Raw genomic sequence first — 25,643 nt, 5'->3', positions numbered from 1 at the left:
TTATTACAGTAGATATTTCAGTATGCCAACCCCGCAAAACAATATAGGCTCAAAATTCCAATGACATACTGGAGGAAATGTTTTGATACAGAGATCATCTTGATATCTTTTGAGAATGTCTCAACCTGAAAGACTTCTGGCTGGAGGTGAGAAAATTATTAGAAAGTTTTTTCAGGTTATTTATCCAATGTTCTGACCGATTGAGAGAAATGCAATATATACACTTATTACAGTCTTTGTGACTAAAGCATTTAAGGACCAGATTGTGAACCCCTTTACTCACTAGTCTCATAGGTAGTCCTATTGAAGCCAGTTTTGGGCCTGGTTCTGTCACTCTTACTTGGACTGAGTAGAACATTATTCTGCAAGTAGAAATCAATGGAAATATTTGTGGAGTAAGGAACCACTAAGGTAATGGTGGTAGAATCTGTCACTTCATGTATTTATTAGTAAAACCACTTGGCTGTCAGCATGCACTGTTAGAATTTTCTTGTACATTACCCATGAGCAGGTCCATGATGATACCTTTGACAAAAGTAAAATTAGAAGATATCAGCCACTGCCTGTGACCATTTTAAACTGCCATGCACCTACCTGACATGAGGTGTTGGGTTTCCAGCCACTCTGCACTCCAGCAGCACCTTGCTTCCTTCAGCCACTTCCTGGCTCCTGAGTTTCTGGGTAAATCGAGGAGCTGAAGACTGAGAGCTACTCGGATTGGTGAGCTCATGATGGAAGGCAGTTCCACTTTCTTGAGTGACATTCTGCCTGTCAGGGAAGGGCTCTCCATTGTGGTGAGTCTCAGGTAACTTTGCTTCAGGTTTGGTCTCTGGATATGCTTTGACAGGGCTCTGATTCACTGAAGCATTTATCATGGCTGACTGTTTCTTTTTAGGAGACAGGTATCCACTGTCTGGAGAAGAGGAGTCCCCACTGGGACTCCTGCCTCTTGCCTTTGCTGCTTCTCTAAATATGGAAGAAAGTTCTTCAATGAACATGGCAGCCTTGTCACACAGCTTGTTCCTGAAAGGAGCATCTGCCTGGGACATTGATTTGGATTTTGGGCTTGTCTTTTGTGTATTTGGACTACATCTCTCTGCATTTCTAAGACTCCGAATAAAGCTGGGGCTAGCTGTTAGTGAGGGCGAGATACTGCCTTGCCTCCCCTGGACAGTGCAAATGCTGCTTGCTGCCTGAGGGGACGTGGGTTGTTGCTGTTTCTGTTGCTCTGGGAGAGTTTGAGCTGTGCTGAATAGTGAATTTGGGCTGCTCACCTGAAGCCTCCCCAAAACTTCTTGTTCGTGGACTTTGGTCTTCCTAGAAGAAGCATATTCTGATGAGTTTGGAGAAGTGTTGAAATGATGAGTGAACTCCTGTTCTACATTCTGATTCTCCTTCATTGAATTAGCAATAGCTTCTCTGGCAAGATCAAGGCTTTTACTTATCTCCTCTTTGCTGAGAAATGCAGATAGCTCATTTGAAACCTCTCCATCCTGTATGCCTGATAGGGAATCATAAAAAAAGTCATGAAAGGAGGAAGCCTCTGACATGTTTTCAGAGTAACCCTCGTGGGCTCTTTTCTCTGCTGAGTAAGCCTCCTTCAGCATTAAGGGTAGAGACACCACCTGCTCACGCCTTCTGTCTTGCATGCTGGAAGAAAATGCACATAATTTCTATAAGGAGTGTGAATAAAACAAACACTTGCTTTTATCATATAACTGTAGATTCATTATTTACAAATGACAGGATACAAAAGCAGGCATGAAAAAGTCAAATCCTAATGATGTAAGAATTATTTGTAGCACGATCATTCACTTTGAGTTAGAATAGGCCCGACTGACACTGAGCAAGAGCAGGCTAGTTATAAAGTAAGTGTTTCAGGAGTGGGTCTTCTACATGCAGTCCTGTTATGAATTTGTAAGGGTTTTGTTTTGTTTTTCTCCTGCATGTTGGCTAGCACAATCTGATCTCCTCCAAATGATTTTCAGTGATTTATTGGTTCCTATTAATCTTACCCATTCTATTATTATATGTTTAGGTTCATGATCATTTCCATGATGTACCTGCATATCTCTCCCCACAAAATTGCCTTCAAAATCATAACATATTGTAACATTAAATCACAATAAGAGATCATTGAAGTGTTTTAAGCAAATTATTAGTATTAGTATTATTAGAATCTGAATGAATAGGGATCCCTAGAATTCCATTGATTAGAATTGCCATGCTTTCTCCTGGTCAATAATATAAAATTATTATTAATTATGTTATTTATGATCTTCTGGTTGTTAATATTTCATTTCCTTCACTGCTGTTGGAACATGCATGTTCCTTGGTAGCATTATTATATACAGTGATAATTTAAATTAATAGAATATGAGACTACCATAAACTATAGATACTGTAAAGCAACATTGAAGGGAGTGTGATGCATATATCTTGCAAGTCATTTTGTATCAAGTAGCTTCTGCACAAAGATAAAATTGTCTATAACCCCTCTCAGTTTTTCTACAGCATTTTTAAGCATCTTATTCCTTGCTTGTTCTGTGGGGGCAGAATAAATGTCGTTCCCCAAATGGAATGATATGCAAAAAATTCCATGAGTTGAAGCTTGTTTGGTTTCCTGGATGCTACATCAGTGACAACTTGGCTCCAAAAATGATAACTGCTTCTTCTGAATATTAATTCGGCTGAACAACAGTGATTTAAATATCCCTGATTGTCATGACCATATATATATATATATATATATATATATATATATATATATATATATATATATATATATATTCTTATTTCAATGGGAGTTTAATTTCTTGAAACTAGATTGCTTAAAAGTTTCCATGTTCACATTATGCCCTATTCCATTTCTTCAGTGCTAGCTGGCTTGATAGTCATGAGATGCACTCTGATGTATTTTACACTGGCTCCTGAACACTCCAATTACTTCTAGTTACTTCACTGAGGCTTACCCAGCAGATAATCATTAGCTGATTGACTGATTGAATTCTTGGACTAGTATATGCCTTTTTTGATATCTCTTTTTCTCTGTGTGCTCTACCAGTGGATTACAACCAAGCACATACAAGTACAGGGAAGCTAAAGAATTTGTTTTATGATTCAACATTTGAAGCATAGTTTTATAGAGTAGGCTGATAGGGGTAGTCCTTGCTTTAATTAGGTTGTCTCTTTCCCTTTATTCCCATTTACAGGGGAACAAACCTAGCAATCATGCCAATATATTGTCAACAAAATCTAAAAAAGTATGTACAACATAACTGGCTACAATTTAGCAATTTTAGAAAATGAACCCAATCTGATCTAGACGCTCAGCTGTTAAGGCAGCTGGATGAATGCCAAGGAATCAAGAGTTAAATCTGGAGAATTTGTGTCTCTGGAACACTTAGTAATTTTTTTAAACTTCATATTCAAATGAATAAATATGCTATGTCTATTGATAATGTATTGCTTTAAGTCATATTGTGCATCACAAGCATATCTTTACACAAATCTGATTTACACTGTTTCTTCTTCATACTGTAGCTAATATCTCAATGTGAAATGTAACATAATAAGTTAAACTGTACTGACTTTCACCCTATGCTATTCTGTTGTCTCACTGGGATATGGCTCAGGGCAGAATTTGGCCCTCTGCTGCTCAGCATTACAGAGAATGGTTAGTTTCTAGTAAAATGAATATATTGTGAACACATGCTACAATTATTTGAGCTTATATCATTATGTATCTTATTAGATAAAAACAGTGGTTTACAGATGACTGAAAGTCATAATTTTCAAAGTATGATGCCTTAAGTTAGGCATCTAAATCCATATTGAGGTATCTAAATAATTGGCTAGATTTTCAGAGGTGCTGAGTACCTCAGTGAGAACTACAGGTTCTTAGCACTTCTGAAAAATCTGGCAACTTATTTTGATGCCTATGGATGTGTATGTCTCTCTTTAGGCATCTAAGTTTGAACATTTTGGTCTAAGAGACACTTTTAAAACTTATATTGTAATGCATAAATCCACTGTAATCCAGGCAATCCAAAATTTCCTTTAGAACAACTTCCTTCTTTAGGTCACAGCTAAATGAAGTTAAAATAACACTAACCCTATCAAATAGCACATAAGATCATAGTTAGAAATATCTAATTCTATTTCTAGCATCTTGGTTATACAACAGAATATTTATAATGGTGCTTTGCACTTCTATCTAATGAGTGTATTCACCATTATTAATGCACTGTATTGTTTTAAAGACAACATGGAAAATAAAAATTTTGCATATATATATTATTTGGAATGTTTAACTTTACGGAAAATATATTATGCACAAATTATTTCCATGGTACAATTTGATATTTATCTTGTCATATAAAATCACAGATACTATACCCATTAACATGGTAAAATAATTAATTAAAAATCTATTATATTACAGTGGCAATAATTTTTACACTTTTAGAAAATACATGAATAGTCATCAGTTTTAAAGCATTAAATGAATAAATAGTAAGGTACAGAGTACCATGGAAAATAATTTTACAGATCTCATTTTCTCATTGTAATGAAAAGAGAAATACTAAGGAAAAATACAAACATCTTTAAAATTTGTGAAAATTGTGTTAAGAAAAATCACAGATTAAAAAAAATCAAAATAAAATCAAGCCCACTCAAATGTTTAAGGGAAATTTCTAATGGTGTTTCAAAAACCAATAAATACTTATTTTGCTATGGATTTTGAAGCCCGGGGCTATTATTCCCTGAGAATAATTAATTGAATTCACAAAACAAACAAAAAATTACAGACCTTATATTTGTTAGGCCAGTTTGAAGAGTCTCACATATAACTAATTTCAGGAAAGGCTGCTTTTTTCTTCTTCGCTTAAGAAAGTTGAAAGTTGCTTTAACTATTCAAAAAAGATTGCTTGGTCCTGAGTAAGCATCGAGGTGACTGTGGCCTATGAATTACATCTGTCCTCTGTGACTATGTATTCTTACTGCACTCATCTATATTTGGTAACTGAACTCATGTTTCAGCAGCCTGCCACTATCTGGAATTCCAGCAGAAGGGACGTTAGCCCTGGAAGCCACAACAAGTTCTGTGTACTTGCTGCTTAGAAACTCAAGGAAATTAATGTTGAAATGTTCCATTTTTGTTGTATTCTAGAAAGGATTTCAGTCTGTTTTACATTATTCAGGAATTATAAAATCCAACACTTGTTCACACTCAAAGTGCCTCCATTCACCAGAAATAGAAAGTCTGTGGTTTGATTTACAGGTTTGTTTGTTTGTTTGTTTTTTTTAAAAGTTCCTTATAAGGAATTTCATCTTAACATTTGGTTTTTATTTTTACCACATTAAATTTAAAAAAAAGCTTTTGTATTAAAATAGTTGTAAATTAGTCAATATATGTTATAGAGATACATATGAAAACAAAATATTCTAACAAGAGAAAAATATTATACTGAATTTAGAAATGTGATTAGAAATAAGTTGATGGTGGAAGATAAATGTCCAGTTCAAGACTGGCAATATATCTTACTAATAATAATGTGCTCCTATCATCAGAAGACAAACCAATTTACTATTGTAATAGTTATCACTCAAAAACGATACTGATGAAAATCTCATACATTTACCAACAAACGAAACAAGTTGCACAATGAAAATATAGTTGATATATATAGCATTATATTATTCTGTAGTGTTGTCCAAGCGATCACAGTTCCACGTTCTCATACTGACCTTGCCCAGGAAGACGTTTTGCCTGATTACAGACTTTAGTGAAAATTTTGTCTGAGTTTTCTGTCAAAAAATGCACCTGTAGCTTTCTAACATTCATATACTTCATTTTTATTTTGGTTAATTTGGTATGTTTCTTTTTATCTTCATATCTACTATCCATTTCTTTTAACTAGAGATGCAGTATATGAAGTAATATCTATCAGTGGATTCACTGAGATTTTCCCCAGTAGTTTACAGTGTTGTGGTAGCTGTGTTGGTCCCAGAATATTGGAGAGACAAGGTAGATGAGGTAATCTTTTATTGGGTCAACCTCTGCTGGTGAAAGACACAAGCTTTTGAGCTTACACAGCTCTGTGTAAACTTGAAAACTTGTCTCTTTCACCAACAAAAGTTGGTCCAAGGAAAGAAATTACCTCACCCATCTTATCTCTCTCATCTTGTTGAAGCCAATGGCACTGCTCATGTGCATAAAGGTAAGCACATGTATAGGCGATTGCAGGATTGGAGCCAAGACTTGCAAACTGTAGATCCAATACAAGGGTCCAGTCCTGCAACCATTCATCACCATGTGCAATACTTACCCATCACATTACTTAAAAACTGGGTTCTGTATTTAACATGAACAAGTGCTATAGCAGAGCTATTTCATTTTGAAAAAGCATACTGGGCTATCAATTCCTTTTTAAAAAGTAGGTGCAGTCTTTCCCTCACTTTAGCTCTCTCCCCCATTTCCAATTTACATTGGTCATATCATAAATGCAACAGTGCTTGAATCCATTTACAGCTCTGTTAAGATGTAAGATTTTGACCTCATCTACACTATAACTTTTAATTGAGTTTTTAACTAGTTAGTGGCATGGCTGGCTCTAAACATGGTCTGCGTCCATATATAATAATTAATTCGAAACCAAAAAACTTCAAGTTCCATTAGTTAAGGTGCAGCGGTTCTCAAACTGTGGATTGGGACCCCAAATGGGGTCACCAGGGCTGGAGCTAGACTTGCTGGGGCCTGGGACCAAAGCCTCAGCCCCACCACCCAAAGCCAAAGCCCAAGCCCCATTTCCCGGGGCTGAGGACGTCAGCTCTGGGAGGCAAGGCTTATGTTACAGGCCCCCTGCCTGGGTCAGCAGGGCTCAGTGGGCTCAGACTCTGGTCCCCCCTCCTAGGATCATGTAATAATTTTTGTTGTCAGGTGGGGGTCACAGTGCAATGAAGTTTGAGAACCCCTAATCAATAAACAAAAGCATAGAAAATAAAGCTAAGGAATAAAAAGAATTAAATGTTGAAAGTTGAACACTCTCATATTAGGAAATGACAGAATGAACACTGCTCATTCAGTCTTAATTTTCTCCCCTTCTGTGGTATGCATTATGATACAATCTTTAATTACATGATACATTATTTATTATTATTATTATTACACAGGATACCTAGCTCATTCAAAGCGGAGGACAAATGTGCTCTGAGGATGAGGGACTCTGTAGTGAAGGATTCTGTTGTCTGCTTCATTTGTTGCAGAAGCTGGAAGGTTTGTCGTGAAGGAGGCAGGAGTCTCCAGGACTAGAAAGGATGGTCTTGTCATTAGGGCAGTTGAATACCACCATTAAGTCTAGGATTCGACCATTGCCAGTGAGTTCTTATGTGAGGCTGGGCAAGTCATTTACACCAAACTTTTCACAGATAGACACTTCTGCATGTAATTAAAGACTGTATCAAAAAGCATTCATACAAGGAGGCTGAATTAAGCTTGTCTGGGCAACTTGAGAATGCATTACTTTGCAACCTTTCAATTCTTAACTTTGTATTTCCTAATTTTTACAGTTTCATTCATTAATGAGAGCAAGCTTGACTAAGGTTAAACCAAGTTTCCTGTTTATGAATTTCCTTAGTTTTTTTAATAGAAAGAAAATATTTTCTATATCTATGCCCATTTAAAGAATAAAGCACTTACACAATTCTTGTCTTCAGTGTATTTTTGCCATTGTTTATCTTTGTGATGCTCCATATTTCACCATTCACTGCCGTGTTGACCAACATGTTGAAAGTTAATAAATTAAACTGCCATCAAATGAAACACATTTGGTTTTTTTAATGCAACTTCGTTTTCCTGCAACTTATAAATGACACTGTTTTTAACTGTGTAACAACACTAAGTAGGGACTTACAGCTAAAATTCCCTGCCCATTTAAAAGGTAAATTCAGAAAGTCATTCCCCTCCCATTTGTAAGCAGCACATACAAAATGCCCCCTCCTTGTCATGTAAATTGTTTCTTATTTACATGTAACCCTTTTTGAGGACAGTAACAATTATCCTTTGAAAAGAAACTGTCATTTACCCCAGTACAAACCTAAAGGAGCACCGCAGGAGCTTATCCAAACCCAGGCAGCTCCTCCTGGGACCCTCCTCTGTGAGAATGTTCCAGTACCTGAACTAAATCACTAATCAAAGGCAGCTGTTGCCCTGAGAACCAGGGCACTCTCCTCAAGTATGAAATGGAACTGGAGGGGGAGCGGCTGACTATTTCTGATGTCACAATGTTACTGCTCAGGCAGCAGCAGTAGACAGTGAAGGGGGGAGGGGGGTGGGAGGAGAGAGAATCAAGCTTTTCCAGTGTTCCAGTTTTCTCAAATTTCCTAAAAACCCAACATACAAACACAAACTGCATATGGGGGATCATTCCACACATGTTAATTAGTGGCTGAAATCTGGTTCAAATTTCCCATGGCATGTTTACAAAAGAGGGTTCCTAACACAGGTGACGCACTGAGGTACAGACTCTGTAAAACAGAAAATTATTTTGCAACCTTAACTATGGTCTCTTTAGTGCAAGACCGTAATACTGTTGTTGCCTCTATGCTCAGTGGCAGCAGAGGACAGGACCTTACAGGTCAGCATTTCATTGGAGGAGAAATCAATGACATGGAATCTGAGTATATTCTTAGTGCAACTGGTTTATTTTAGACAAACAGTCCAGTCCTTGAACTGAGGAGGTCACAAGCAGCACAAAGGCCAGCCCCTCTTTCAAGTATCTCAGCCCAAATACCAGTGCTTGAACTCTAAACACAACCCCGCCTCACGAATTTATTCTAGTTAGTGAGATTATGGCAGAGAGTAAACTCCTTTGCTGCTCACCATAGATCTCCCTAAAGAATCTGCATCACAAAACTAATAACATGGCCTTTTCTTCCAAGACTAAAAACTTGCTCTCATGCTAAGAAAAAAGAGCTTCTAACCTAAATTTATCAGTACCATCTGGTGACCTCTGCCATAACAATACCTATATGTTGGTAACTGGCAGCTGACAGTGTGACAACGCTGCCAGGGACTTAAATTAAGAGAGTTTATTCTCATAAACAGTTCAGCACACTTTTTTTTCCCCAGTGCAAATGGATCCCTTACCATATCTGTGTAATCAAGTTGGCTGGTCCCCTTTCCTCTCATCTCTTTGTAATGTAGGCTATCCCTGAGTACAGTTCCTAACAAACAGATAATGCTGTTCTGTGGTTAAATTCTTCAGGAACTCTTTATTCTGCTAAAGCACTATGTGATGGCTGCATGGAATTTTTTTTCCTGAATGCAATGATACAAACATGCTTAGACAGCATGATAAACATAGAGTCACAGACATGGCTGACAATATATTTATGATTAAATCTTGTGTTTGCAGGGTGGATAAAGATCAATGATTTAGAAAAAAATTGGATTTTTTTAATTTAAATCAATGTTTTTGATAAAATGCTTTTTGAGGAAAAAACTATCTAAAGATAGGTTTAATTAAGATACATTATAGCTCAAAGATATCTCATCATGGAATAGGGATTATTAATTCTAATTCTATAGTATGAGACAATATATTCATGTAATGTTTAAGAAAAGTTTTGTAAATGAGTTCCAATAGTTCATGGATTAGGGACCCATTCTTGTGGGGCTCCAGGGGCTTCTGTATAGATAATTAAGGTTAATCTTTCTATCTACCCAATGGAACTCAGTGCTCAGTCTAGAAGATACCATTAGAGATGCTTAGTTTTGCAGTTCTCAAACTGTGGATTTGTCTCTCAAGAGGTAACATGCTTGTTAACAGCAAAAAATGTTTTAAATAAATAAATAATATATAGAGGTGAGAAATAACAGACCTCAATCCTATTTTCCCTCTGCAAATTTGTGAACACAGAGTCAATCCCTTATCTCTCTCTAAAAGTGCAAAGTTTCAAAAAATTCAAAGAATCAAAGATTGTTGGGGATGGAATAGATCTGGACAAGGAGAAGAAGCCTGGAGATAAATGTGAGATGGAGGTTAACTACTTTTCTAAAAAAAGAAATGAAATTATATCTATTCCAAAATCTTGCACATGTGAAAAAAGCCTGGAGATAAATTGAGTCGTCCTGACTAGTGATTTAAAGCATGATTTGAATCAATTTGATTTAAATCAGATCCACCCTGGCTGTTTGGATACATATAACCTGTGTTTGTTATAAATGGATCATATAAATTTTGTTACACAAAATAGTAACAAAAACATGGTCGCTGTATGAAGACTAAATAGCATCTGTGGTAGTAAAACAATTTCCCTAAAAGTCTCCAGACTTCCTGTGGCAATGCAAATAACATACTGTTCTAATTTCATCAGTTTTATTGCAAGTCTATAATGTGTGATGATGCCATATGTGTAAGGATACGCCTAGACTCTGATTGCAGCATGAGTCAACGTATCAAAGATAGCTTTGAATAGTTAGCTCAGGTCCTGGACAGGGCCGGTTCCAGGCACCAGCTTTCGAAGCAGGTGCTTGGGGCAGCATTTAGAATGGGACGGCAGTCCATGTCCCTCGGTGGCAATTCAGCTATAAGTAACAAAGCAAAAATTGCAACAAAAGTAATAATGACAATTTTATTTACAGAGCACAATCACTGACAAAGTTCTTAAGTGGCTGCATATAATAACACAATTGTAAATAAACTGAAAACAAATACTGACAATTCTCAGTCATAACAAATAGGTCAAAGGGTTCTGAAAAAGAGAGGGGCAATAAACTGAAAATGGGAAAAGAAAGCTAATAAATATATTGTAAAGGACTTAAATTCTCTCTTAAAAATGGGGAGAGCTAGAATTCACGGGGAAGAAGGCTTCTCAGTCCTAGGAAGGGTCTTGCAGAAGACATGATGGAGCTATAGACCTCTGGCCTAGCCTTTTTTATCCCTTCTACCAACACTGGAGCATATGTTGCTTTTATCCTCCCTCAGGAAGCCTCATTGTTTAATCTATTATTAAACAGAAACACTGCACACAGTTGATAGACAAATGATTACAGTATACTATAGTAGCTTGGCTTTACAATTATTGGCAACCCCTGAAGCCCCAGAGCATTATTTTGTAAGGAATTAGAAATTTGTTTCTCGAATGATTTAATGTCCCTTGACAGATAAAAAGCAAAATGAGGTCCACAGATTTAGACTTAAGGTGAAGAAGTGCAAACTAAAGGTGACCTACTAGCTTTCTTGCTGATGAAATGCAAGGAACTTCCTGAACTGAGGAGTGAAAGTGATACTAAGGAAGGCTCTGCACACCTATATCCTAGCTAGATAGCAGCATTAAGATCAAAGAACTCCTCTGGGCTTTCCATCAATCAAACCTTTGTGTGTGTAAACACATTATGTTATTAAGTTTTCCTGAAATTCTCCAGAGAAGTTTAAAGCAAGGGAGCTAGAAATTTAGTACAATGAAATCTAATCTTATTTTATATCAGTTTCAAACAAGTAACATCTTCAAATATTTAGTTTAAAATGAATTATTGTTAATTATTTTGTAAAGAAAAGACAATGTGCTTGGTGTTGTATAAGATACAGAATACAGACAATTCCTCTCTTGAAAAGTTCACAGTCCAAACAAGACAGAGACTGGGCTAGACCCCAATAGTTCCATTAAAGTCAATAGGACTATACAACAACTGAGGCTCTGGCTCAGGACAGAGAGGATGCATTGAGAAGCCCAGAGAAGGGAATGGGTAGGATTGCTTTAAAATAATTAATATTTTTATAATGAAAGCACTTAGTTAATTCTGAAGGAAGAAATTCACTTCTTTGCAGAGGACCCAGACAAAACCTATACACCACTTAATTCCATTTAAATGTCCAGAGGACACTATAGATTTAAAAAAAAAAAGTGCCAGAAAGCTCAGTGGAAATTAGTAGACCTTTCCTCAAGAAAGATGCAAGGCCGTTAATGGACTTAACTGCTATATCAGCTGTTCTAGACCATCTTTGGGGTTGGAGTGCAATTCCAAGTTTCAGAATTTGGGGATAAAAATATATGAATGTATGCAAATATATAAACATTTATGCAAATTTGTTATCGCCTATGTTTTTGTTAGCGGATATTGGCAGCTAATAGGGGGAAGAAAAAAAATCAAGAGGCCAATTTTCTCCTGGATTCAGAGATACTTGGAAGTCAATAAAGGTGACAGAAGACAGGCGTGATATAATGTGACAGAGGCAGAGAAAGCAAGGACAAATTCTGGCAATGTAGCAAGCTGGGGACAAACACAGAAGAGAGGTGTACTGTAGGAAGAAAAGGAAAATCTTAGTTTAAAAAAATGCAAAAAATCAGTATGAAACCTTGGCTGCTAAATTAAGATTGGTAGTCTGGTATATAAAGATATTGTCTTACATTACTTTTTTTTTTTAAAGTTACATCAATGTAAATTTTGATTAACTACTTTTCTAAAAAAAGAAATGAAATTATATCTATTCCAAAATCTTGCACATGTGAAAAAAGCCAAGTGAGAAAAAGAACAACTCAGACATATAAAGGTACAAGACACACATAGGGTGGGGTGGGAGCAGAGCAACATTAGGAAAGGCTGAGTTGTTTAAATGGTCAAATTACAGAAGACACAATTAGAACTAATGTGGTTTCCTCTCCTCAGTCCAGAGCTCCCTTCTGTGGATGCACAACACCTAGAAAAAAAGCAAAGTTAGCCTTAACTTGACCACTTAAATAGCTAGTGCTTTTCTAATTTGACATTATTCAGATTACATACAATTATCACATTTTCATCTGGATTAACTGTTTCTTTTCATTTCTTTTCTTTTTTTTGTAAATTTAATTTAATTTGTTTCTCTTGTCTGTACCATATATGAACTGCTAAGGATCTTGATTCAGCAGTTTATCCCTATTCAGCATAGTATTTAAGTAAGTGCTTATCTTTAAGGATGTGCTTACATTCATTAACTTCAGTTAAAAGAAAAGGAGTACTTGTGGCACCTTAGAGACTAACAAATTTATTAGAGCATAAGCTTTCGTGAGCTACAGCTCACTTCATCGGATGCATTTGGTGGAAAAAACAGAGGGGAGATTGATATACACACACAGAGAACATGAAACAATGGGTTTATCATACACACTGTAAGGAGAGTGATCACTTAAGATAAGCCATCACCAGCAGCGGGGGGGGGGGGGGAAGAAGGAAAACGTTTCATGGTGACAAGCAAGGTAGGCTATTTCCAGCAGTTAACAAGAATATCTGAGGAACAGTGGGGGGGTGGGGTGGGGTGGGGGGGGAGAAATAACATGGGGAAATAGTTTTACTTTGTGTAAATGCATCCGATGAAGTGAGCTGTAGCTCACGAAAGCTTATGCTCTAATAAATTTGTTAGTCTCTAAGGTGCCACGGGTACTCCTTTTCTTTTTGCGAATACAGACTAACACGGCTGCTACTCTGAAACCTTACTTTGTGTAATGACTCATCCATTCCCAGTCTCTATTCAAGCCTAAATTAATTGTATCCAGTTTGCAAATTAATTCCAATTCAGCAGTCTCTCGTTGGACTCTGTTTTTGAAGCTTTTTTGTTGAAGGATAGCCATTCTTAGGTCTGTAATCGAGTGACCAGAGAGATTGAATTGTTCTCCAACTGGTTTTTGAATGTTATAATTCTTGACGTCTGATTTGTGTCCATTCATTCTTTTATGTAGAGACTGTCCAGTTTGACCAATGTACATGGCAGAGGGGCATTGCTGGCACATGATGGCATATATCACATTGGTAGATGCGCAGGTGAATGAGCCTCTGATAGTGTGGCTGATGTGATTAGGCCCTATGATGGTGTCCCCTGAATAGATATGTGGACAGAGTTGGCAACGGGCTTTGTTGCAAGAATAGATTCCTGGGTTGGTGGTTCTGTTGTGTGGTGTGTGGTTGCTGGTGAGTATTTGCTTCAGATTGGGGGGCTCTCTGTAAGCAAGGACTGGGCTGTCTCCCAAGATCTGTGAGAGTAATGGGTCGTCCTTCAGGATAGGTTGTAGATCCTTGATGATGCGTTGGTGAGGTTTTAGTTGGGGGCTGAAGGTGATGGCTAGTGGCGTTCTGTTATTTTCTTTGTTGGGCCTGTCCTGTAGTAGGTGACTTTTGGGTACTCTTCTGGCTCTGTCAATCTGTTTCTTCACTTCAGCAGGTGGCTATTGTAGTTGTAGGAATGCATGATAGAGATCTTGTAGGTGTTTGTCTCTGTCTGAGGAGTTGGAGCAAATGCGGTTATATCGTAGCGCTTGGCTGTAGACAATGGATCGGGTGGTATGATCTGGATGAAAGCTAGAGGGACATTTGGGGACAATGTATACCTTCAAATCAGTGGCACTGCGATGGGTACCCGCATGGCCCCACAGTATGCCAACATTTTTATGGCTGACTTAGAACAACGCTTCCTCAGCTCTCGTCTCCTAATGCCCCTACTCTACTTGAGCTACATTGATGACATCTTCATCATCTGGACCCATGGAAAAGAAGACCTTGAGGAATTCCACCATGATTTCAACAATTTCCATCCCACCATCAACCTCAGCCTGGACCAGTCCACACAAGAGATCCACTTCCTGGACACTACCGTACTAATAAGCGATGGTCACATAAACACCACCCTATATCGGAAACCTACTGACCGCTATTCCTACCTACATGCCTCTAGCTTTCATCCACATCATACCACATGATCAGATCCATCTAGCACAGCTAAAGCCTCCCCTCTTGGTTCCAGCACTGGGTTAGGAACCCCAAAGCACTATGGAAAATGCCGACATTCTCAGATTTATCATTTTCATTTTTCTCCAAAAAAAGAACAAAACCTAAGTCCATGGCTCACTTCCTTGCATCAGAGATGAGGATCTTTGACAGAGGGAGAAGCAGGCTCAGGAACTGAGGGCTGGTCTATGCTAGAAAGCTACATTTACGTGAATTGCTTTGCACCAACCTAATTGTCCATATGTCTTCACTGAAATTGTCTTTCACTAATGTAAGTGGTCCATTATGGCAATGCAGTAACCTCCTCACCTCCTCAAACGGCATGAAGCCATCGTCAACATACTGTGGTTGACACAGTGTGTGTGTGTGTGGATACTGTCTGGCCTAAGTCTACCCTAACAGTCCTCCAGCAGCTGTCCCACAATGCCCGACATTTTCAGATTTATCATTTTGTTTGATAAACAAATCAAACAAGATTTGTTAAAATAAGCCACCAGACTAACACGAATACAGACTAACACGGCTGCTACTCTGAAACCTGTCATTAACTTCGGTTGACTCCCATTTGCTTCAATAGGGGCACAATTAAGCCAAAACTGAGTGCTTTTGAAAATCCCACTGTTTGTTCCTTAAACATGTTTTAGGATTCTGACTGCTGGGACTTGAGACAAATTCACCTCTTACTGCATTATACTGTGCCTTTTGTTGTTCCATATTTCTAGCATCTGCCAGTATCACTTATTCAGATTTCCCCCCTTCTTGGGTGGATAGTATATTAAGGAAAGAATTTCTGTTAGATTAATTTTAGCCTTAAGACTATGGTGGATATTTATGTTTTTATATTGACAGCCAGCCATGCTTTCAGATCATGGTCCCGGTAGATATTGTGGCTTTAAAAGATTGACCTGTTCTTTTCCGAACATATGAAGAGTGTTAGAGCAGAATGGTTAAAAATAAAAAGGATAAGATATGTTACATGGACACTATCCTGAAGCTCAACAGCTGTTCCAAAACTCCTGCTTTATATAGAGGTTTAACTCTGAAAAGTGAACATGCTTTTAAGTGCTTTGTTGCACTAGCATTGACATGCTGATCTCTGGATAAAATATATTACTTTTGATTCCCTTTTTTAAATTATAGCTGTTAGTAATTTTGTTTTTCTAACCAACTATTTCAAACCACTATGTCTTTTAATAGTGCACATTGAGTTTGTGTGGTGTGTATGAGGAAATCCACCTTGCAAGTAAAAGACAGTTAATGCAAGATAAGCATAGACAGCTGTATAATGATACTAGGAGCCAGAGTGCTAAACAAAGACAAATGTGAAAGGATGTCACATTCCCTGGGAAAGCAAGGGGGTGAATACTGTCAAGGGACTAAGCCAAGGGAAGAAATCAGCTGTTCAACTGAAATAGGATGAAATTGTTTTAAAAGAATCAGTTAGTAGAACACAGTTGGCCAATTAGTGTGAAATACAGAGGGATGTGTCAGTCACTGACTCTTAGCAGGCAGGCACTTAGCTCAGGACTATTTTTGGAAAGAGTTTCCATGGTTGTGAAGAGTGTTCAGGCTCTTTGCTTTTTTCTGATTGGCTATCAGAAAGGTGCTGAAAAAGGTGGTGGCAGAAATATCCCAGACCCCGTAGATATCACATATATAGGCACTAGAGGCTGTTACTTTTTGTTTTATGATTGGCTGTTATGTCAAAACAATATAAATGTCCTTTCTATCTTACACATATAGGAGGAAAAAGAAGGGTAACTAAATAGAAAACTAACATATGTCAACTGAAAATATGAGAAATTTCCTTATAACGTGGGAGCAGGAACTCACTCTAAGGCGATCATATAATCTTTTAGAAGGAACACAAAACCTTTTTTTCCCCACAGTGGGAAATATTGTAGATACCATAATCCTTAGTAAAATTTGCAAATGTATCAGCTTGATGTTCAAAGGTTACATATCCTGCAGATGGAGAAATGTGTTATTCGCATAGAAAAGTAATTTGTAAAACACATATAGAATAAATGATTTCTAAAAATAGCTGGCATTAGGAGGTGTTGGGATTGGGCCCTGCATGGCATTGAGCTAAGCACCAAAGGCTCAGTTAAAAATTGCTTTCCTATTACCTCATTAATGAATATCATGTGAGAATGAGGTAAAAGAGTTGTGTATTGTGTGTACTACAGTGCTCTGCTTTGCCATAGACCATTCTATGTTATCTACTGTGTATCTGTATCATGCCCGTCACTGGGATTTCCAAACATCTGCCCTTTACAATACATTCTACGCTGAACATTGTGGCCATACCACTCCATTCATACACATTAGCAAAACTGTAAATCTGTGAGACTGATACTATTTTAGTGTTTTAGATCAGAACAAAGTAAGGGAAGATCACAATACTGAAACATAGCAAAGTATTAAAAACACTATGTACATAAAAACAAACCTTGAATGTTGAAGCATCTATACATGAAAGATTGTAAAGGGGCTGACTGCGCCAAATTAAATTTAGATTGCTTTACTCAGACAATGACCAACTCAGCCAAACACAGGGTTCCATTCACTCTGATTGTATACTCTATCTCTCTTTCCTACATGTATCTATCTTGTCTTTTAGACTGTACGTTCTTTGGGGCACTGTGATAAATGAATGGGGTGGGGGAAGCTCCCTTTTATGGACACCCAGCCAGCTATAAAATCCCTCTTAGTAGCTGTTCTCTAATTGCTCTACCTTAAAGGGTTAAAAAGTCTCACTGCTATGCGTAGGTAAAAGAAAATGAGTTGGCATCTGTCCAAAAGAACCAATGGGAAGGCTAGAACTTTTTAAAATTGGAAAAAGACTCCCCTTTTGTGTGTCTGTTGTTGTTCTCCTGGAGAGAGGTGGACAGGGTAGCAGCTATGCTGTAAGAAGCTTGGGCCAGGTATGAAAAAATCATCAGTATCATACCTAGAAACTACTCATTTAAAATCCCAGATATGTAAGTAGATCAGGAAATGTCTAGGAAGACGCAATTAGGTTTATCCCTTTTATTTCATTATTGCTTGTGGATTCCTCTGTGATAACCCCAGGTGCTTTTGTTTTGCTTGTAACCTTTAAGTTGGACCTCAAGAAAGCTATTCTTGGTGCTTAATCCTTGTAGTTGCTCTTTTAAAATCTAGCAATAGTCTGAGTTTCCAGATGTATTTTCTTTTTTTTATTAATAAAATTTACTTATTTTAAGAACAGAACTGGATTTTTGCATCTTAAGAGGTTTGTGCACGTTGTTTAATTAGCTGGTGGCAATAGCTGATTTCCTTTTCCCCCCCCCTTTCTCAGCTCTTCCCCAGAGAGGGCGGGAGTGAAAGGGCTTGAGGGTACCCCACAGGAAGGATTCCCAAGTGCACCTTCCTGGGCTCTCCTGAGTTCTGCACTTGGGTGGCAGCAGCATCTACCAATTCAAGGTCAGAGAAAAACTGTAACCTTGGGAGTTTAATACAAGGCTAGAGTGGCCAGTATTAATTTTTAGAATCCTTGCAGGCCCCTACCTTCTGCACTCAAAGTGCCAGAGTGGGGAATTAGCCTTGACAGGCACGGATCATTTTTACTCTATATTTGTATAGTGCTGAGCATCATGGGTCCCTGATCTTGGCTTGGGCCTTCAGACACTACAGGAATTAATAAATACTACTAGTACTATTAAAAGACAGATCTTGCCTTCTAGTAGTACATGCCAATTTAACCAATGTCAACAAATAGAGATTCTCTATGCTCACATGACAGAATTACTGCTGCTTTTGTTCCAAAGGCCCTTTTTTCAGGTCTCAGAAGAGACAAACTGAAGTCAGTGGAACTTCAATGTGAGCAAAGTCATGCACATGCATATGCATATAGAGGATTAGGGCCTTAGATTGTAAGATCCTTGGGCAGTGACCTGCTTCCTTATTTGTTTGAAAAGTGCCGGTGCTTTTTTTAAATTACTGTGTTTAAAAAACACCGTTTCTGATTCTCAGACATCGTCTCACTTTTTTTTGTTACCCTGTTGTTTAAAAACCATGGCATGTAGACTCCTCAAGATTTACATGTCATTGATTGATAAAATAGACTTTTGACTACTGCCACAATGTATAAATTTTAAAAAACTGAAAAAAATGTTAACATTGAGCTACTGAAATGATGTTTTCTGCACTGGGTCTACCATGGCAAAATGTTTTCAATCTATGAATTAACACCACAAATGTTTCAAGCATAGGAGTTCAGAAACAGAGTCTTTAAAAAAGATAAAGGGTTTAGCAAATGAGTTCCTATAGCGGAGGGTTTTGTCTGCCAGAGTTGTTATGACAGAAGGTTTTGAGTATGGAAGTGTACACAAAAAAAGGTTTCAAAGCACACAGGTCAATGGAATTAAAAGTTTCCCCCAGTCTGCTGACTCCTCACAGTTCACTGAGTATAAGACAACATCATCTTCCAACCACAGCAGTAACCCAAGAGATTTTAAACACTGGAGCTCTTACAGAGAGCCAAGAGCTTGGAAGAAAGGGAAACTAAGAAAATGTAAAGACAAGATGAGCTACCTGAAGCTCTTTGACAGAAGGTGGAGCAGGCTCAGTTTGCAGCTCCACTCTGATTCTTACAGGTACAGCTCTTTCACCATGTCCCAGTGCAGCAACTAAGAGGAAGAGTTGTTGAGTAGAATCTTCCAAAGAGCAAACCCGGATCACATGCATCCGATGAAGTGAGCTGTAGCTCACGAAAGCTTATGCTCTAATAAATTTGTTAGTCTCTAAGGTGCCACGGGTACTCCTTTTCTTTTTGCGAATACAGACTAACACGGCTGCTACTCTGAAATCTCCACTTCAATACCTCCTGCAGGTACAACTCTGTCCCTGTGTCAGTGAAAAGCACATTTGATGTAGAAATAGAGCAGTTACTATATAAGGCATGAGAGTGGAATTGTGAACTCGGGCTATGTTTACACTATACACTTTGGTTAATGCAAGTTATGTCAGCATAAACCTGCTGCAGTTAGTATATTGCTTGTGCACATGCATACCTTGCATCAGCATAGCATGTATTCATGAGGAGTACTTGTGTTAAAGCACAGTGTGGTGTACCATGGGTAGATATCCCAGTGTCCAACTTGCCATTGTCCAGTGCACAATCTTTTGGGAAAGTTGTGCAATGCAAGGTGGGGTAGAAATGAGTCATGCAGGAGTGACTGGAACTAAGAGTCAAGTTCTCATCATGCAACTTTCTTCATCCCATAATCCATCCATATCCCATAATTTGCACACTTTTTGAAAAAATCCCACAGACCTGCATGGCACATTTTGCTGTCTGCCATCTCAACAGAAGCATTGAGCCCACAAGCTCTGCACTACTGTCATAAATGTGCAAACACAGGACAAATGCAACAAGGGAGGCATGATGATTTTGTGGAGGACAAATTGCTTGGGACATAGTGAAAACCAACTCAAAGTTGTTGGTGGCAATCACGGAGCAGATGCACATGGTGGAGCACCACTTCTGGCCCAACAAACAAGCACTGACAGATGGGATCGCATTATAATCAGGGCTGGCTCTAGGTTTTTTGCCACCCCAAGCAAAAAAATGTTTGGCTGCCGCCCCCCCTGCCCCTTTGGCTTTTACACATGTTTGCACTTTGCAATGTTTTTTTTGTTTGTTTGCTTGTTTGTTTTTGACTGTTTAAAAAAAATGAAAACAGAGAATTTGTAGTTAGGGAAATAAAACAATTTCCTTCTAGTGTACTCATTTAATTTTAACAAAGTCACGATTACAAACAATTTGGGTTCAGCTATACACTGTAATGAAAAACGTTAGTGTCTTCCGATGCACCCAGTTCCTCATAAATTAAAAGAATTTGTATGAACTGATTTTTTTTGGTTTTTATACTTGTGTAGTCTTTTAATAATTCAGTGAAATCTAAATTTTTTGCAATAGTACTTTCAATTGAAATTAATGTAAGTCCTGACAAATGATTTTGAGACATAGTGGACCTCAAATAATTTTTTAGTAATTTCAGTTTTGAGAAACTGCTCTCACCAGAAGCCACTGATACTGGTAATGTTAAAAGAATGTGTAATGCTATAGCAGTGTTTGGAGTGAGGTGCTCGGGGCTGTACATCTCACCCGTAGGCCCCCAGCCCGATCTCAGACCCAGCCCCACCCCTGCAGAGGGGACAGTAACTGACAGAGTGGCTGGGGTGGGTCAGCCACGGGGAGGGGAGCGGACCAGGAGTGTCCGCCCAGCTCCGAGCCACCCGGGGAAGCAGGTCCCTCCCTCCTGGGCTCTGCTCTGCTTGGATCCAGCTCCTCTGCCGCTTGTGACACGTGCGGCAGGGACAGGCGGGGGGGGGGGGAGCCACATCGCCTTGCTCCCCTGGCGGCGATGGGCCAGGGCAGGGACCGCCCCCAGGCTGGGACCCCTGTGCTGAGCCCGCCATCCCACCCCACGCAGGGGCTCATTGGTTGACTGAACGGGACCGGGAAAAAAGAAAGGATGGCCGGAATGCTGCCCCTGGAAATGTGCCACCCCAAGCACGTGCTTGCTTTGCTGGAGCCTAGAGCTGGTCCTGATTGTAATGCAGATTTGAGATGATGAGCACTGACTGCAGAACTTTCAGATGTGAAAGGCCATATGCCTGCATATGTATCCCAAGCTTTCCTCAGCCCTCTAGAGCAGGGCACCAGAATAAGAGTTGAATTGACAGTTGAGAAGCAAGTGGCTATCACACTGGGGAAGTGTGCAATACCAGATTGCTACTGGCCAGTGGGAAATTATTTTGGAGTTGGAAAATCCACAGCAGGGGTTTTTGTCATGCAAGTGTGGAGGGTCATTAAAGGTCTCCTGCTGTGCAGGACTGACTCTTGCTAATGTGGAGGACTTAGTGGATGGACTTGCAGCAATGGGCTCCTGAATGGTGGTGAGGCAATAGACAGCATGCACATCCCTATTTTGGCACCAGCCCACCTTACCACAGAGTACATCAACAAGAGGGCTGCTTTTCAATGGTTATGCAAGCATTTGTGGATCAAAACCTGTGGAAAAATATCTGTGCAATTTAAAAACAAATACAATAAAACCATATCAAATAAACTAACAGAATAGGGGAAAGAACGTTCATGTCCATTTTGACTACACATACAGCCAACCATGGCTCTCACTGGTCAGTGTTTGTGAAGCTATGAGTGATTGCCCTTACTGTGGAAGGGGTAGGGTTGCCACAAAGAACAGGGGTGGTGGTGGTGGGGAAATAGGAAGGTACTACTATAAAGATCTCCTCTGACTTTAAAAGGATGCAAGCTCATACTTGCTAAACTTGCAGGTCAACAAGAGTCTCCAGCATGTGTGTTTACAGGCCAGAGAAGCCCTACTGTGGCCTGATGCACCTCCCTCTCCTTTTCCTGCTGGGACTTTCTCCTATCTGCTCTTTGCTTCTCCACACTGTCTGAATTATTCACTTTTGTGCTCTCTATTCAAGGTCCAATGCAACACTGACTTACAGGTTCTCTGAGAATACGTACTCCAGAGTCCCCTTCTTTCTCCTCTTTCTCAGGGTCAGGCATTCCACACAATAAAATTTTGGCCCCTATTTCCCAGAGTAATGGCACAGGGCAATGATGCTGAGTGCTGGCAGTATTTTCCAGAGGTAGTGGTGTTTTTAGCTATTATCTCACTCCTGAAGGTAACGAAGGCATAGAGAGCACAGCTGCTGCTGATGTTCAAAAGCCACCTGGGCCCATATCCTGCTAGCCAGTTCACACAAATTGTGCTAGCCAAATTAATTGTGGAATGGAATGGGAAAATGTCCTACCATGGAGGTTGAAATAAGGCAGCCTTCCCTAGGAAGCTTCAGGAGAGGATTGCAAAGTACTGCCATGAAAGTTTTGAGATATCTCAGAAGAATTCAAGGGACTTCTTTATATACATAAAAAAACTGCTCCATGTGTGTTGCCTCCCTACCTAACCTTACAGGAGAATGAAAAGCAAATGATAACTTTGCTTCTGTTTGTTGTATTGCTACCTCTTCTTGTATGAGGAAATGTATGGGAAGTCAGTACCTGAATCCTGATTAGTTTGGGGTTGGGTGCCATCTGTACATTTAGACATTCCAAAGCAAAAGGCATTCACACACTTACCTGAGATTCCTCCCCATTCAACAGACTTGCCTGTGCTCAGCTGATGGGACTGGTTAAACTGCGGTGGAATCTCAAACAGGTCCTGATTCACAGCATAGCTGCGTCCCCCAGACACATGTCCCCCATCCTCCTCCTCCTCCTGGCTGTTCATAGCAGGGGTCTCTGTCTTGCGCTCCATCGAGGTATCTGCAGTGGTCCATGGACTGGTTGTGGGGTCTCCACCTAGTCAGCCATGCCGCTTATTATAAAAGCAGCAGGTCTGCAGCTTGGCACCAGATTAACTTTTGGACTTCCTGGCCTTGTGGTATACCTGCTGGCTGCCGCAATTCCTTCACTTTCATATGGCACTGCTGCTGCTCCCTGTCATTACCCTTTTCCTGAATCCCCCATGCAACCTGCTCAGAGATGTCCATGTTTCTATAGCTGCTTTGTAGCTGTGACTTCATAGCCTCTTCTCCTCATAGACCCAGGAGGTCCAATACCTTCTGTCTACTCCAGGCCAGAGCATATCTAAAGCATGTAACTGGCATGGCTGACTGGGTGGTGGCACACAACAATGGAGAAATGCCAGGGGTGCTCACCAAGCTGGTGAATCACGAAAAGGCATTTCAAAATTATGGGTTTTTTAAAGTGGGGCCTGGCTTCTGGTCTCTGTGACCCTAGGCAGTGGAGTTCACAATTGTACCTGGACCTGTCAGTATCGGGCATTGTGGGACAGCTGCTGGAGGACTGTTAGGGTAGACTTAGGTCACACAGTATCCACACACACACACACACACTGTGTCAACCACAGTATGTTGATGATGGCTTCATGCCGTTTGGGGAGGTGATGTTACTGCATTGCCATAATGGACCACTTACATCAGTGAAAGACAATTTTCAGTGAAGACATATGGACAATTAGGTTGGTGCAAGGCAATTCACGTAAATGTAGCTTTCTAGCATAGACCAGCCCTCAGTTCCTGAGCCTGCTTCTCCCTCTGTCAAAGATCCTCATCTCTGATGCAAGGAAGTGAACCATGGACTTAGGTTTTGTTCTTTTTTTGGAGAAAAATGAAAATGATAAATCTGAGAATGTCGGCATTTTCCATAGTGCTTTGGGATTCCTAACCCATGCTGGAACCAAGAGGGGAGGCTTTAGCTGTGCTAGATGGATCAGATGCTAGGGGATGGATCAGCGTATTAATTTAGATAGAATATAAGGGAAGAGGAAAAGAAAACACAAGATGGAGAATGGGGGTGGGAGGGAGGTGAGGGGGACAAAGTTTCACGTCCCAAGTGATATTTGGGATTTAGACTGAGTAGTGGATGTAGCACTGTGATCTAGCTCTCTCTCTCTCTCTCTGGCCATGTCTGGTAGGGGCCTCTCTCAGGATTAGGATAAAGAATCCACGGTCCCAGTAGATGATGGGGGGTGCAGCCATGACGGTGAATCTCACTCCTTCCCCTTCTCTTGTCTTTCAGTTAGCCAGTGTCATGGTGCCAGCTCCCCCACCTCCCAAATCTTTTTTGAGGACCCCAAAAGGAAATGATGGGCAGAATAGCTCATCCCCTTATTATTTTGAAGGACTGACTTTGCAGGCCATCCCTTCTTCTGTCCAGATCACTCCGGTGCCAGGGGATTGTGTGGAGATAGCACAGAGCTGGCGCTGCAACAATGGTGGGAGCCTGCTGTGCCAGGCCAATTCACCAAGGAGAGATGGGAACCTTGTGGCCAATTTTGCACTAGCACCGCCTTTACACCACTTTGCAAAGCACAGCTGGTGCAAAGAGACCACAAAACGCTAGGGTGAAGTCATCTCTACAAGAAGGAACGTCTCCCAGAGGTAAACCAGGTAGTTTCAGTGTCAGCATTTTCTCTATTAAAAACATTTTTAAATGGCAGGGAAATTCAAAACCATAAAAACCACCAGAAAAGCAGGATCATTCTAGTGGGCAAGGAGAAAATTGGAGCCAGACATTGGCTGGTTCGAAAAAGATTTGGGTGCCAGATGTGGGGGTTTCCAGCACTGTCATTTTGCGATAGGGCCTGTGTTCGACAGCAGGAGCATTCCACAGCAATGGTTTGCTTTGTGTCCCGGAGCAGATCGGCACAGCACACAAGGGCTCTCAGAAACGCTGGGTTGAAAGGGGAAGGGCCGGGGTGAAAGTGGGCCGGTACGGGCTGGCACAGGTGTACCGGTGAAACGTGGCCGCGGGTACCAGCCCGTAGGCAGCCGACGTCAAAGTGCTGCCGCAGCAAAGCGCTGCTAGAAAGCGCTTTAACGTCCTTGCCCCTTCCCATCGCCACCCCCCGGCCCACTGAGGTTTTTTGTGCAGCGCTGCAACTGACGAGACCCTGCGCACAGAGCGGCTTGGCAGCTGACACCCGGCCGCAGTTTGCGCGCAAAAAGCTGCTTTACTGCACAGAAACGTGCCAGTGCAGACAAGCCCTAAACCAACATCGGCTCTAGCAATATTAGCCTTCAGCGGGCGGACTTATCTCCAGTAGCTCAGAGTATCAGCAGTAGAGGGGTGCAGCTCTGGTCCTAAGTTTCACATGCCCGCTCCCCTCCTGCAGTGAATGAAAAGAAATTCTTGTTACGTGGTTTTTGAGAATCGAAACTTATCCAGGACAGCACGGAGGCGCCTCCCACTCCATCCTGTCCGATCATAAACTCAGCAACAAGAGCAGCAGGTGCTCCCGGGTGCCTTCCCCGCTGGTTTCGTCCCCTGCACAGGTACGGTCTACGGAGCGGA

At 40.2% G+C, this 25,643-nt stretch overlaps 2 protein-coding genes across 3 annotated transcripts in view; one reads left to right on the top strand and one right to left on the bottom strand.

Annotated features, from left to right (window-relative positions):
- Window positions 1–590: 590 nt before the first annotated feature.
- Window positions 591–5,155, bottom strand: LOC122460040 (palladin-like). The gene is made up of 2 exons (XM_043513850.1): window positions 4,814–5,155; window positions 591–1,650 (listed from the first exon to the last, which is right to left on the bottom strand). Exon 2 carries the CDS (start codon window positions 1,647–1,649, stop codon window positions 591–593), a length of 1,059 nt encoding a protein of 352 aa, XP_043369785.1. The 5' UTR covers window position 1,650; window positions 4,814–5,155.
- Window positions 5,156–25,492: 20,337 nt separating this feature from the next.
- The window catches only part of LOC119854620 (probable ATP-dependent RNA helicase DDX60), a 73,590-nt gene continuing 73,439 nt past the window's right edge, over window positions 25,493–25,643 (top strand). For both annotated transcript variants that reach the window (XM_043513341.1, XM_038399393.2), the window contains exon 1: window positions 25,493–25,624. The gene's annotated coding sequence lies outside the window, so the exon portion shown is untranslated. The remainder of the gene's footprint in view (window positions 25,625–25,643) is intronic.

This window comes from Dermochelys coriacea, chromosome 4 (genome assembly GCF_009764565.3).
Source record: "Dermochelys coriacea isolate rDerCor1 chromosome 4, rDerCor1.pri.v4, whole genome shotgun sequence".
NCBI classification, from domain to species: Eukaryota; Metazoa; Chordata; order Testudines; family Dermochelyidae; genus Dermochelys; species Dermochelys coriacea.
This window is presented reverse-complemented; position numbering and strand designations above follow the sequence as displayed.